We start from the raw sequence: 15,471 nt of genomic DNA, 5'->3' as shown, positions 1-15,471 counted from the left end.
GGAATTTACAAAGGTTGGTGATGGTTCCCATCTTCCAACGCGTACAGCCGCCATCGTGAGACTCTTTCAATGAAAGATAAGGTGATTCCTTTACGCTCATCCCGATCCGCATGATTTCAGGGGTCCACGCCAAGGACAGAAACAAGAGGGCTATGAGAAAGGCGGCAGACGATAGCAGAACATATCCAATCAGGCCAACGATACACACGGAGACGCCCATTGCAAAGCCAAAAGTGTGAAGACATTCCTTTTCACAACATTTACAGTCCTTGAACAGTTGCAGGAACTGCGCCGCTAGGGGGAACAGATGGACGGCATTCATAGCTAGGATGTTCGCAATCTGAGACGATGTCGTCGATGGAAATACGACCAAGACGAAGCAGCAAATTCCGACAACTTCCAGGATACTCGTAAAAATTCCCTGAAAATTGTGAAGGTTTGTTGAAGAAAAATACATTCAAGATATTTGAAAGTAGATAGGGATAAATTGAGTGGCGGAGGAAAAACTGAGACTCTGTATCAAGTAGCTTATTTTTTTTTACTTAGATCAAATCAAACTGAATTGAATTTATCCACGCGCACATAGATTTCTACCCGATCTAAAAGAAATGGCTTAACCCTACCTAGACCGGGCTTTTTTTGACATGGGGGGACCGGGGGGGGGGGCTCTTTTGACCCCCCCTAAGAACTCGCAAACGGTATGTCGTATGACCACCAAATTTTCAGAGAATGGTGTACTAGTGAAAATTTATCATATCTACAATTTTTATGTCGTTATGACGTAATATGACGTCATTATGACGTCATTAATGTGATTTTATTGGCCAAAACCGTCTAAATAGGTTTTTCCCTGAAAACTAAATGGTATTCAACATAACTGTACCAAAAGTATTTATGACAGAATATTATGGTGTACTAAGTCTTATGTTGCCCATGGCAACACCGGTGACGTCATAAAATGACGTCATGCATATTTAAGATATCCGCCATCTTGGATCATAAATCTTGAATTTTCAAAAATAGTTTTTTTTTCATGATAAAGCCTAAAATACATTGTAAACATACTAAAGACCGTCATTTAAACCTTTTTTGGAAAAAGAAATGGAAGTATTGATGAAATTTTAATGAAAATAACCTGTATATACCTGTTCTAATGATATGGTCCGCCATCTTGGATTTTGGCCAATGACGTCATCAAATTAGCATAAATTATGCATATTTAATGATAAAATTTACATAAAATTATATGGGATGTTATTAATATTAGTAACCTTGACTAACTTGACATAAAAACCATAAAATTCTTTTGTTGAAACAAAAAGTACTAAATTTAGCAAAAAATGCCTGTCAGAAACCCGTTGCCATGGCAAGACAAAAAAATAGTATCTTATTCCAATGATAAAGAATTGTTGCCAACAATATTCTAGGAAAAGTCACCAAGTTTGATCGTTCTACGGCTAGCCGTTCAGACGCTAGGTGACATCAAAGTTGCCGCGGGCACTTTTAGCCCCCCCCGGTCTAGGTAGGGTTAAAAATCACCCGCTCTAATCAAGTGATCAAATGAATATAAATGGAGTGAGCAACAGGGACTACAAAAAAATGCCAACGAAATTAACAAAACACTGGCTGTCGTAATTCAGTCCTTGCCTTAACTTAACCTATCACTGTTACAATGATCATCGTTTTAAAAAATAAACCAGGAATGATCCTGTTCCTGGATTTTGAGAAAGCTTTCGATAGCATTGAGCACAACTTCATGTTTAAAGTTCTGGATAAGTTCAATTTTGGTCCCACTTTTGTTAACTGGGTTAGAATCATATACACAGACTGTATCGCATCAGCGTTAAATAATGGATGGAGAACAGCCTGTATTCAGATCAAACGTGGTATAAGGCAAGATTGTCCACTGAGCGCTCTCCTTTTTTTATTTGTTGCTGAAATTTTATTCCATGTTATACAATCAAATGAAAATGTAAAAGGAATTATGATTGATGAACATAATATTAAGGTATGTCAAGTAGCTGACGATACAACATTGTTTCTATCTACTGAGGAATCATTAACTGAAGCTTTGTACTGTATTGATCAATTCCATCAAGTCACAGGTCTCAAACTCAATAGATCCAAAACAAAAGGATTATGGGTAGGACTATGGAAAGAAAAAAGAAACAACTGGAAGGGATTGAGTGGCCACTACAGCCTATCAAATCTCTGGGTGTATATTTTGGACACTGTAAGAAAACCCTTGGTAAATTAAATTGGGACGACAAAGTAAAGGAATTAAAAATTATTCTCAACACATGGAAGCAAAGACATTTAACCATATATGGTAGAATAACCATTGTTAAATCCTTAGCTGCTACAAAATTAACTTACAATATGAACATGTTGCATATGCCTATATCAGTACAGAATGAGGTAAATAATGCTTTGTTTAACTTTATTTGGAATGGTAAACAAGATAAGATTAAGCGTAAAACAGTAATTGGAAACCTTGATCAAGGAGGTCTAAGAATGTTAGACATCTACTGTGTTAAAGATTCTCTGCTCGCTTCTTGGGTAAAGCGCATCTGTTATGGTGAAGGGTCTTGGAGATATATTCCCTTAATGTATCTATCTGCATTTGGAAACAATGTGAATTTGATTTTCAAAATGAATAGCATAGATGAAAAACTCCTGGATAAGTTACCATTTTTTTTATAAACAAGTCATTTCTGCATGGTACAAATTATGTAGCCATTGTACAGACACAGAGAGTGACATACAGAATCAGATTATTTTGGGCAATAATCACTTTCTATTTAAGGGAAAAGCATTATTGTACCCACACTGGATAACCTCAGGATTTGTGTATGTTAAGAATATTTTACAGAATGGTATTTTTTTTAAAGATGAAGAAGTCTTCCGTAAACTTGATGTTAAACGTAACTGGGCATGTGAATTACTTTCTGTTAAACAAGCCATACGTAAACACCTGAAAGATATGAATGTAGTTGATAACACTGATGAAACCAAATGCACAGATGTCCCAAACTTATGTTTTCTGAAAACATCAAAATTATACCAATTACTTATGCAACAGAAATTTGAATTGCCTTGTGTACAAAATAAATGGGAGGTTGAATTAAATTGTAAGCCTATATGGAGGAAAAACATATGGAAAAACCAAACATGTAATCCTATTGGTAAACATTTGATGCAATTGAACTATAAGCTTTTACACCGTATATTGCCATGTGGCAAGTTACTTAAGGTTTGGAAGATAAAAACTACTAATGTTTGTAATTTATGTAACAGTATTGATGATTATAATCATATGTTTATTGCATGTTGTAGGTTAGATATGTTATGGAAATTTGTTTAAGATTTTATTTACAATTTCTTTAAGTGTGATATAAAAATAAGTTATGATATATTGATATTAGGATATAACACATACTTGTCAAAATTGTCTAGCATAATTAGAAACATAAACACTACTTTAAACATAGCAAAGTATGTAATCTGGAGGACATGGTGTGAGGGAAGGAGAGATGTGGGCGGTCTGTCACTGGTCCACATATTTAGGGATGAGGTAAAATATTTTTCCCTCATCCCTGAGTGTGTGGACTGGTGGTGGACAGTTTTCGCATCTTTCTTTCCCTCACGCCATGTCCAGGAATTGGCTTCTGGTATTCATCACATTACTGAAATCTGAAAATATTTGAAATTAATGTCTCACTAGGACTCTTTAAGTGAACATGTTTTAACATGAGTATGTATACGGGCTTTAATAGGGTATGAATTCAACAGACCTGTATTGTACATGGAGATTTAAGATTCTGTCTACAATAATGTCAAGAAACCTCATCTGTGATATCTAGGGCAGTCTAAAGACCTGTTGTGTCTAAGTGATTTAGACATCTTTTTTTTTAGTGACTTGTGATTGGTCTGTGTATTTTGGGGATATGGCTGTAAAAAGTTGTTAAAAGTAGTTGTGTATGTATATGTACTTCTACCTGTATTTGTTTTCATGATTTGAATAAACAGTGTAAAAAAATGATCATCGTTTCCGCCCAGTTAATCATTGGGGTGTCTATAGAAGACTTCTCAAAGTAAAACACAGAAAAGCTGCCGAGTCGGACGGCATCCCGGGCCAGAGAAGTTGCATACAAACTAAGCGATCCCCTATGCCTTGTCGTCGTTCTAATCTGTTCTCTCTAACAGGACCGTGCATTGTGCCCCAAACAAGCCCACCCGCAGCTCATCAACTTCGCTGAATATAATTATTTCTCTGTTAGCCAAAATCTCTTAAGGATTCATGACCAAGTGGACTCTGATATCTTATCACTAATTCAACCTCAGCAATAGACGTAATTCTAATCTTCGCGGCCATTTTGAGAAGCGGTCCCGCGAGAGTACAGCGCTTCGCGAACGAACGTGGTCTTGCACGAAAACGAGACTCGTCATGATTCTTTTTAGCTTCCATAATGGCTTTCAGTGTAGGACCGAGCGGTAACGCTTTTTTCTCTGTAAGTTACGGTCTTCCACGGTAAAAAGACGAAATATTCATACGTGGTACAAATAGAGAAGGTTGTTGTGGCCATTTGGGTTTAATTTCAGCCGGTAGAAATTTCAAATTTCCGCTCATTTTCCGAATTTTCTGACGGAACTCACGTGTTTACCATATGTACGTTATACGCTAGCTACGCTTGCATAAAAACGGTAATATTCTGACTTCATTCGTACCAAATCTGCATAGGGACGTAGATATCTTTGTGGTTAAACATTTAGGGAGATTTTGGCGGTTGCAAATTTCAAGATCGCAAGTCGATATTTCGCTTATATTCGTCGTGCGTAAATCGTCAAATGGGGGAGGGGGCGAGCGTACGTAACTTGTTTACCTCGAATTTATTATTCTCTACTTTCTCCGGCAATATTTTAGCTTTAGGTGGACTAACCTCCACAGAAACATGAAAAGGTTGAAATGAGATTCTAGTGGTGCAAACGTTATCGCAAAAGTGACAGTTGCGAGCCGAAAATTTAATGATTTTTTAAGTGCGTCATTATGGGGAGAGCTAGGGGGTTGTGTATCACAGTACTTCACGGGAAATACTGTGCCTTTAGGGTATCAAACTTTGCAGATACGTGGACATTTCAGGTTGATACAAGTGTATTTTTCGGGTGTTGCTTTGTCATTGTGGATATATGGTATCAGATATATATATTACATGTTTATTTTCTTTAGGAATTTGAAAATGGTTTTATCCTTATGTTTTATTATTGCTCTATAGTATGTGTAACTTTTTTTTGGTTGTTGTTTGTTTTCAGACAAATACATTGACGACTGCTAAGAACAGATTCAGTGCAAGAGTCACCATCTACTGCAAAGCATATTGGTGCAACAGCTCAATGTAAAAATGTGTGGATGGGAAACAAGTCATGACAAAAATACAATGTAAACTTTTTTCCGTATCCCCAAAAAGTACTGGAAGACAAAGGTAAAATCAATTATTGGGATGATTTAATCAGACAAAAGACAGAGATGTATTATCGACCCATACAAGGTGCTGCTATATAACCTACAGTGGTCTTACTGGATTTACTAGCATGTTCAATAAAAGATATCAACTTACAAATAATATGACTTTAAAAAGAAAAGAACATCATCATTCAATAATTACCATTTACCACTTGTGCAATAAATTGAAAAGCCAACAAATACATGAGAAGTATTCACTAAGAATCATAAAACTGTACACAGATTGTTAGCTAAAATATTGTCTGTGATTGACAACATTACCGACACCCACCAACGAGGGGGTCATCCCCCAACGACAGTTTTTAAAGTTTGCAATCCCAGACTAGGAAAACTGTTACAACAGCCACTAACTAAGCAGGATAGATAAGGCAGTGGCAGCTAGTGTAACCCTAGTCAAGCCCGGTCACAGAGAATTTTATCCTCTTAACTTGAACACAACTTGCAACTGAGAAGAAACGAGGAGTCAGTTTTTCTCTTTTTTTTTACAAAGGTTTACATGGAACTGTCTGGTACAATTTGTTTCCGCGCTTGACTCTTCTTGTCAGAAGTTCTGGCAGAATAGTTGTCTTGAAAAAGTGGTCCAACTTAGGAAGGTTGACCTGCCTAAATGTCTCTGTGAGAAAATTGTGTTTGAATAAAGACTAGAAAGGCCGACATTTGCTTTGGAGCAAATGAAGCATGTCTTCACCACGCTTTACGACATGGCAGGGAAAGAAGGAGAATACAGGGGAAAACAATGCTTTATATTGATATAAATATAATATGAAGTGACATATAACTAAGATTGCAACAGTTGAATAGCTATTCCCTACATTATTGGTTAGGATTTATTTGCAGAATGCTAACTGTTGATTTTCAAGATTAAAAAAAGCGTTCATGTCCCGCATTCCAATCCTCGAGAAAGAAAGTTTTACATATCTACCCCAAAACACTTGAATGCAGTTCAATACTGTCAATATGGTATGGCTATGTGCAGCTGTTAATACAGTTAACTCAAATAGATCTCAACAGCCAATCAGCAAGACGAATAGAGGAAAGCAGCTTATTTGGTTTAAAGATGTAAAAAACAGGTTTAAAAACAGCAAGGTATATAGAAATGTAGGTTATATAACATGTTTCTACAGATTTACAACCAAAAAGACTTTTTCCTGGCTAATACTTGTAAAAACATAGAAACTATTCCTATTACATGTATATTATTGTATACGTATGTGCAAGCATACACAGGTGTTCATTTAGCAGTAAAGTAATTAAGGGAACAGCCAATCAGCGACCAGGTCTCCAACAGGGTGCACCTGCTGCCCATATTTGGGCATTAGCCTTATGCCCAAATGAAAAATATGATAAAAAAGACAACAAAACACAAATTGTAAAATTAATAAAGGGAACTGTTTTCGTATATCATTTATATAAATTGTTGATTCTTCGTTAATCGAAGCGGCCCGGCCGGGCCCCGTGTTGGAAATGAGACCTAAGCATTACCAGGCTATAAGGAAATAAGGACCAAAACGAACGGACACGATCTCATGTGACACATACAAGTTCTCCTCATATGATATGATTTGTATTTCTTGTACCATGTATGTGTAAAATATGTGTATCTTTTAGACGTTGTCTGGTCCTTACCTCCCTCCTTTACCGATTTGAGCCTCTTATGAATAAAGAATGGTTCAAAATGCTTACTCATAAAAATTCCACATGATCCAAACAGAACGTTTACCTTTTGATTTAATTTTAACTACGGACTGATTTCTCGTCTTTAGCAAGTTAAGCCCTACCTTCCCCCTTCCTATAGGGACACGGCGAATGTCACCAAATAAAAGGAAAGATGTTTTGCCCGTGTAAAAAATGAGGTAAATTTTTGTAATGAAAATTTAAGGCTGAATTGAAAAAAAAACAATATTCAAACACTGAATCGACTGTGGTATAATTTATTTGAGAGATTGCCTCAGACTTCATATCTCTCAGTTCTTGCTGAATATGCTAACTAAAAATACCCTGTACCCTTGATCGGACTGTGGTAACATGACAACTGAATTACATAAAACAAGCCACCTGCACAGTTCGTACATTTCGAACAAAAACATGTCTGCCTATAGTTTAATTAATTTAATTTAATTTTAAGGCATAATACAAGTAATAGTCTAGAGCTAAGCTATCCTGCGAACTTCAACTCATTATATATATATTAAAACAGAACATTGATCTCTTATATAGCTAAAAAAAGTCAGACAGATGATTTACTAACTTTTTCCTAAATTAAATACGGTCGAACTGTCTTTAGCTTTGGTAAGTACTTGTAGCCTGGGTGCCGTTACAAATTAGATGGCACCCATGCTAAGTACTTGAGGTGTGAATATTTAGTTTTTCACCATTCTTCGCGGTACAAAGTAAATATAGATATTGATTAGAGGCATACATGATTGAAAGGGTTAGAAAAGTTCGCACTTTACAAACTCTGGGGAGGTAGCAAAACATGGGCAACGTGTTTAAACAGGTCTATTTATATTTGCACACGACATCAAAAAGTTACGCTGAAGGCAAAAAATTGGTCAAGGCCGCGAAAACAATGCGGATAGACGACCCCCACCCGCGTTATCAAAAATATAACATAGTCAACACATTAGACTAAAACATTTCCGATACACACCACAAATGTGAGACTACGTAGGAGGCAAATAGTGTACATAGGATTTAAACTTTTTCTCCATAAGTGGTTCCTATCGGCTAAATGTTGAACTACATGTAGTCCGTCATTCCCGAACAAAGCAAATTGGAATCACTTATTTTATTCAGCTTAAAACTGGCGCCTGACTATCAACGACCTTCCAAAATATGGTAATAGTATCAGGTATTAGTCTAATCACCTTCGCCAAGAAGGTTATGTTTTCCCCAGCGCATGCAGCGCCACCATTAGACTGCCCTATGAAAATTAAACGAAGTCAGAGCTGTCTAGGTCACGTTGCGTATTTGCAGTGTCCACGCCAATGGATTACTGATGCTTCAATAACTAGTAGGTGTCTTTTAGTTCACTTTTTTGAACGTGTTGTTCGTGGGGTACCCGGCAAATTATGAGCAGGGCCTTTGATTTGAACAGAAATATCATCAGTTACTTACCATTGCCACTGCGTCCATTCTTGGCCATGGTGCCCGGGTGTTGTAGGCTACATTCCACAAACTCCACAGAAAGATGCCGGCGTAATTCACCATGATGAGTACTGACAATGTCGCTATGGCTGTCATGCGAACACAGTCCGAGTCTTCAGAATCCACCGCAGTTCCATTTTCCGTCATGCGGCAAAACGTGTCTTTCAATGAGCATCTTGTGAGGTTGCAAGAAGCGGTTTGGTTGAACCCAGTCGTGGTTAGCTTTGTGGTCGCGCGGAGGGGATAAACAAGGACGAGAAGAGACAACTTTGTGGAGAAGATTCCCAGCGTCAATGCAAAGCACAATACCAGCCCAAGTACTACCTTCGAAACCTTCGGCGACCAAACCTTACAAGACGATTGCTCGTCATGATCTTCCTCTGCGTCTTCATCGTCACGTTCGTTGATTGCCAGCAGCCGTTCCTGTTGACTTTCCTCGGTTGTGTGGCTGAGCTGAGACATTTCTATCTGTTCGCCCACGTTCGCCATGGTTTAACACCCTATACTGGCTGCGTAGCTCCACCGATTTCTCGACTTTCCTTCTGATGCGTTAGTAAATTACCATTACATCAGGGATATTCACAAATGTGGTATAGGCTTCCGAGACGGAAGAATGCCAACATAGGCTCCTACAAAAAAGTAGAACAACCTACCAACTACTTGTTACTTGTCTTGAAAACAACTTTGGGGCTATTAGAAGTGAGGTACTGGTTCATAGAAAAGTACACGGCCATCAGCACCGCGACCTAACTCAACAGTGGACCACAGTACACGTTCAGGTTAATCATCAACTACATTCCGATGGACACCTGGCCGATGTCACACGGAGGCCGCTGGAATTTAAACTCCATTTACGTGCGTACATGCACGTAGGCCATACTAGCATGTTTATTGCACTGCATGAAAAGGTGTATCATATCTACAATTTTGATGTCGTTATGACGTAATATGACGTCATTATGACGTCATTAATGTGATTTTATTGGCCAAAACCGTCTAGATAGGTTTTTCCCTGAAAACTAAATGGTATTCAACATAACTTCATCAAAAGTGTTTATGACAGAATATTAGGGTGTACTTAGTCTTATGTTGCCCATAGCAACACCGGTGACGTCATAAAATGACGTCATGCATATTTAAGATGTCCACCATCTTGGATCATTAATCTTGAATTTTCAAAAATAGTTTTTTTATTCATAATAAAGCCCAAAATACATTGTAACATACTAAAGACCTTCATTTAAGTCTTTTTTGGAAAAAAGAAATGGAAGTATTGATGAAATTTTAATGAAAATAACCTGTATATACCTGTTTTAATGATATGGTCCGCCATCTTGGATTTTGGCCAATGGCGTCATCAAATTAGCATAAATTATGTATATTTAATGATAACATTTACATAACATTTCATGGAATGTTATGAATATTAGAAACCATATGTAACTTGACATTAAACGCATAAAATTCTGTTTTTAAAACAAAAAGCACAAAATTTAGTAAAAATGTCTGTCAGAAACCCGTTGCCATGGCAACCCCCAAAAATATTATCTTATTCTAATGATAGAGAATTGTTGCCAACGATATTCTAGGAAAAGTCACCAAGTTTGGTCGTTCTAGCGTTAGCCGTTCAGACATTAGGTGACATCAAAGTTGGCGCGGGCACTTTTAGCCCCCCCCCTGGTCTAGGTAGGGTTAAAGACAATTCGTTGCAGCGTCGCGTCTATTGTTGATGTAGGTTTCATTATAGGTATAGATGGAATATGCTGTGTTGATTACAAGAAGTCCGGTCACAAACGCATATATGGGAGTCAAAGCTATGTGTATATGGTGAGAGAAAGCTATTATAACAGTTAGGTTTAATGAGAGTGAAATTTTGAACGACTGTATGATAAATACCCATGCCTACAAGAACTGGAGACGCAACGCTCTGGCAGTCATTGGGTGCGATATGAGATGCAACAAGAGTGAGGCTAAAACCGTAAGTTAAGTTCAGAGTCTGAACCACAATACAGGCAACTCTATTTTGTTGAGGATTACGTAACAATTCAAGTTCAACAGAGAAACTACAGTAGTGCAATGTTTTAGTCTCAACAGATATGTAACTATGGTCCAGTTACAAGTCTTAAAGGTGCAGGTCCGGATACTATTGTAGAAAATATGCGAACTACTATACTACATGCGGAGCACACACACGTGTGAGATCACTATAACCTGGTCTCCTGGTCTCGACTGATGTACAAGAGGTCAGAGTTCATGCACTCACTATCAGTATTTACGTTTGACGTACTACTTTTCACAAATTAAAAATCACAGTAGTAGTAAATGGACAATTTGGCGGTCGGACTATACTGTCAAGTAACTTTTCTATAGTTCAACATGTTTACCAGAACATGTTATTGGATCCATTGGCTAAATTGTGAGGAGCTTACAATTCATGGGGCTTAATTAATCGCAACCTCTGGAGCGGCTGCCATTCGGTAGCTTGTACCTGGCTACGGGAGGTGGCTGGAAAGAGTAGAAATTCCCTAGCATGCTATCTTCGGGAGGCGGCTGGAAAGAGTAGAAACTCCTCTGGCATGCTACCTCTCTTATTTGGCCGATTTTTACACTTTCTAGCCGCCTCCTGAAGCCTGGTAGAGAATAGCCATTCGGCGCTAACTCAAGTGACCTTGATATAACCCCAGATGAGACCACAGAACATACAGTAAGGATTGAACCACTCACACCGGGACTGTCCCCTACTCTTTTCAATAAGTGTGGTTGGTTCTTTAACGTGCGTGGGGTGTGGCTCTCCCAAGCACGGAACATGAAACGTCCAAGGAAGTTTCAGCTACTCATTTTTGCCTAAGGGGAGTGAGGAAAGTCGTGTAAAGTGCATTTCCAAAGGGCACAAGACATCGGACAGGATTTAAACCGGACACCTGTTCTGGGTTCTGGGTTGGACACTCTGACGTTACGCCACACGACCCAACATGACCCTATAGGCCTATCTTTGTAATTACTAGAGCCAAGTCTGACGGTGTTTAAAACCTAAAGTGTCTTTTACTCTAAGACTTCCATGCTGTTACGAGAGGATCAAAGGTCAGGGCTCAAAATAAAATTAACTGCACCAGACAATTTACCTGCACCACTTAGAGTTTTAGAAGTATGGAGCACACTAAAACTGCTCCGAAACCATTGCCATTATTCCCTTTATACTTCATACGTAATAAGGTAATAACAGTAAAAATCCACAGCACAGGGGTCGCGTTGCGTAGCGGTAGCATGTTGGGGTCAGGACCAAGAGATCCCGAGCTTGAATACTATCCATGACACCGATCTTGTGCCCTGAGAAACGCAGTTTACACAACTTTCCTCGCTTCACTCAGGTGTAAATGAGTACCTAGCTTCGGTTAGGGACGTCCCTCGGATAGGACGTTAAATGGAAGCCCCGTGTTTGAGGACACCTTCCCAGTACGGTGTGAGTGGTTCAAACCTTACAGTCCGGTCTTACGCAGCTTGTACTTACATTTACAAAATTGGTGTGCTAAGCAAAAGGTGGTTTACCGGTTATACGACAAACACATACAAATACATAAATACCAATACAAATACACACATGTATGTACAGCTAGTACCTGGACCAGTGCAAGTTAGGTCCAGGTACGCATCAGAAATACCTGCACAGTTCAAATGTTACCTAAGGTGCATATGCAAAGGTAAGAGCCCCGAAGGTTAGGTTACCTTACAAAGGCATTCACAAAGGCATCGGCATTTCTCAGGTTACACCAGGTGTCAGGATATAGGTCATTAGTTCATGCACGCGTCCCTAACCCGCTTTGTCTGCTGCACTATTGACTTAAAATAGTTCCTATTGCGGTCAGGCCCCAAGGGCAAGAATTCTTTCTTTTGAAGAAGGTACGAGTGTTGTGTATATTATGATCACAGACCGCAGACTTCAAACAGGGCACAGAAGAGCCACGTTGGTCTTGCTTCTGATCTTAAATCACAATGCTTTTATATTTTTTTTATATTCCAAAACATGTGAGATGTGGTGACGACACAGTCAAGTTTTTTCAACTTATATTAATGTCGCCACCAACACAGAGTCAGTACAATACTCATTTACACCTGAGCGAAGTGAGGAAAGTCGTGTAAAGTACATTTCCCAAGGGCACAAGATCGGTGGCATGTCATGACTCGAACCCGGGGCCTCTGGTTCCGAGTCGGGAACGCTGCCGCTACGCCACACGACCCCACACTTTTATCCTCAGACAGGTAGTAAACACGCTGAGTCGGTTGTGTACATGTCTCGTCATGCCATGTTTAACGTGTCCTCAGACGACCTCTTCGGGCCATGACCGCAGGCAAAATGGCTATTGCGCATGCGTAAACATGGCGTCGCATTCCTTACAAACATGGCAGTGACCTTCAGCTGGATAACTGAGTCCGTCCGGGAGATTTTACAGATCTCCGGGCTGTCTCTGCAGTCTTTTCTCGTCTTCTGTGTGGCCTTTATCTTTGCATGTTTCCTCTTGAAGCGCCGCGGAAACCTCCCTCCCTACCCGGCAGGACGCGTGCCTGTTCTCGGGCACCTCCTCGCCTTGGGCCGAGCGCCTCACCTCAAGCTGACGGCGTGGAGGCGGCAGTACGGGGACGTCTTCACCGTCAGGATGGGGATGGAAGACGTGGTGGTTCTGAACGGCTACACTGTCGTCAAGGACGCGCTGGTTACCAGGTCCGACCTGTTCGCGTCCAGGCCGCCAAATCACCTGTTTGATGCGATGGTTGATTGTGGAAAAGGTAAGGGTCTATTCACTATGTGATTTTCTTCGCGTAAGTCGTATAACAGGTTTAGAACAGTCTGATAGTATGCTCTTTGTCAGTTGTCATGTGACAGAAAGACATGGTTCTTGCTGTCTGGTGTCTTGTCAGTACCATGCATTCTAGTCGATACAAGATCTTGTATGTATGTATGATAATTTTTTTTTTATTCCAACATTTCATGACTGGATATGTTGACGGCACACTCAAGTTACATTTTATACCGTCACCAACAAAGAGGACAAATACGGAATAGGACAATACTCATTTTCACTCAAGTGAGGAAGGTCGTGTAAAGTGCCTTTCCCAAGGGCACAAGATAGGTGGCTCGTCAGGACTCGAACCCGGGACCTCTGGGTTCCGAGTCAAGTACTCTGCCGCACACGACCCCATGATATGTATAATATTGAATTACATATATGTCAAAGACATGTTATTATGTTCGCCAAGAAGGTTATGTTTTGGTAGCGCTTGCATGTTTGTATGTATTTATGTTTGGTCTGGCATGCATGACGACTAAAACTACTTACCTACCTGCTGCCCCTAATGCCAGTCCCGGCAAGTAGTGCAGAAAGAAAAGCTCTCTAGCTCTAGTTCTCTCTGTCCTGGGCTATTTTCTGGATGCTATCTTAAATATGGTTCTTTTTTATAAAAGTGTGGGGTCGTGTGGCGTAGCGGGAGCGTTCCGGACTCGTAACCAGAGGCCTCGGGTTCGAGTCCTGACATGCCACCGATCTTGTGCCCTTGGGAAAGGCACTTAACACGACTTTCCTCACTTCGCTCAGGTGTAAATGAGTATTGTACTGTCCCTGTGATGGTGTCGGCATTAACCCTAAACAGTACACCTGGGGTCCGCGCGGACCCCAGCACTATATATTCTGTAATATCTTTTTTGTTTCTAAAGATTTTTTTCTGATATGTTAGGTAGTTGTCACCCACAAAGTTGTCTCTCAAAACAATGCAAAAAACTCCGTTTCTACCATTTAAAATAAAAAAATACATCTGATTTTCTTTTGGGGTCCGCGCGGACCACAGCCGGCTTTCGATCATAATGGATACACTGGCGTTCTTATACATTACCTTATTTCCGTTTTTATATGTTTTTATGCACTCATCGTGTGTCTACCAAGTTTTCAGAGAATTGTGTAGTAATAGAATTAAATTTTAATAACTTTGGTGTAATTATGACGTCATATGACGTAAGAGCTAATAATATAGTCCGCCATATTGGATTTTGACCAATGACCACATTAAATTAGCATATTCTATGCATATTAAATGATTTAACTTATATTTAATTATGTAAGATGTTATTAATGTTGGAAAAGAAGTGTAATTTAATATAAAACTCTGAAAATTTTTATGTTTAAACCAAAATTACTTCTATTTTCAAAAAAACTGCCTGCTAGAAACCCGTTGCCATGGCAACACAAAAAAAACATCAACTTACTAGTATTAAACTAATATGAACTTTTTTCCAGAGACATTTTAGGAAAGGTCTCCAAATTTGATACTTCTAGCACAAGCCGTTTAGCCGCTATCTGAGATCAAAGTTGGGCCTCAAAAGCCCATTCAGTCTGAAATGGGTTTAAAAATCGGATATTTCTTCTTGTCTTCTTTTCTTCACCAAAAAATAGAAAAAGTTCAAAATGTATGATTTTTGTATGTAATGTGGACGCAGAGGTTCCCACATCAGTTTGCAAAACAATTGAGCTGGTAGCATGTTGATAATTTCTAAAAATTAGCAAAAAACAGTTCTGGGTCCCGCGCGGACCCCAGGTGTACAGATTAATCAGTCCGGGAAGGTGTACTGTTGAGGGTTAATATAAGTTGAAACAAGACTTTTGAAAAAAGTTTATCTCGGCCGCTGCCCGTGGCAGTGTCCCGGTGAGTTTATTTGTAATGAGTGTAAGAGCACAGTTTGCACGGTGGCAATGATTGGTCTGCACGATGGCAGGGTTTGGTCTGCACGATGGCAGGGTTTGGTCTGCACGATGGCA

The 15,471-nt window shown here is 39.4% G+C and overlaps 1 protein-coding gene across 1 annotated transcript in view; it reads left to right on the top strand.

The window, feature by feature from the left end:
* Nucleotides 1-13,065: 13,065 nt before the first annotated feature.
* The window catches only part of LOC109475079 (cytochrome P450 2U1-like), a 16,679-nt gene continuing 14,273 nt past the window's right edge, over nucleotides 13,066-15,471 (top strand). Inside the window, exon 1 of the mRNA XM_019775622.1 lies at nucleotides 13,066-13,450. Coding sequence (XP_019631181.1) covers nucleotides 13,066-13,450 — 385 coding nt within the window. The remainder of the gene's footprint in view (nucleotides 13,451-15,471) is intronic.

The sequence above is a fragment of the Branchiostoma belcheri genome, unplaced genomic scaffold (assembly GCF_001625305.1).
Source record: "Branchiostoma belcheri isolate BF01 breed outbred unplaced genomic scaffold, Haploidv18h27 scaffold324, whole genome shotgun sequence".
Taxonomy (NCBI): Eukaryota; Metazoa; Chordata; class Leptocardii; order Amphioxiformes; family Branchiostomatidae; genus Branchiostoma; species Branchiostoma belcheri.
Note: the sequence above shows the minus strand (reverse complement) of the source record. Positions and strands in the feature narration are given on the sequence as shown.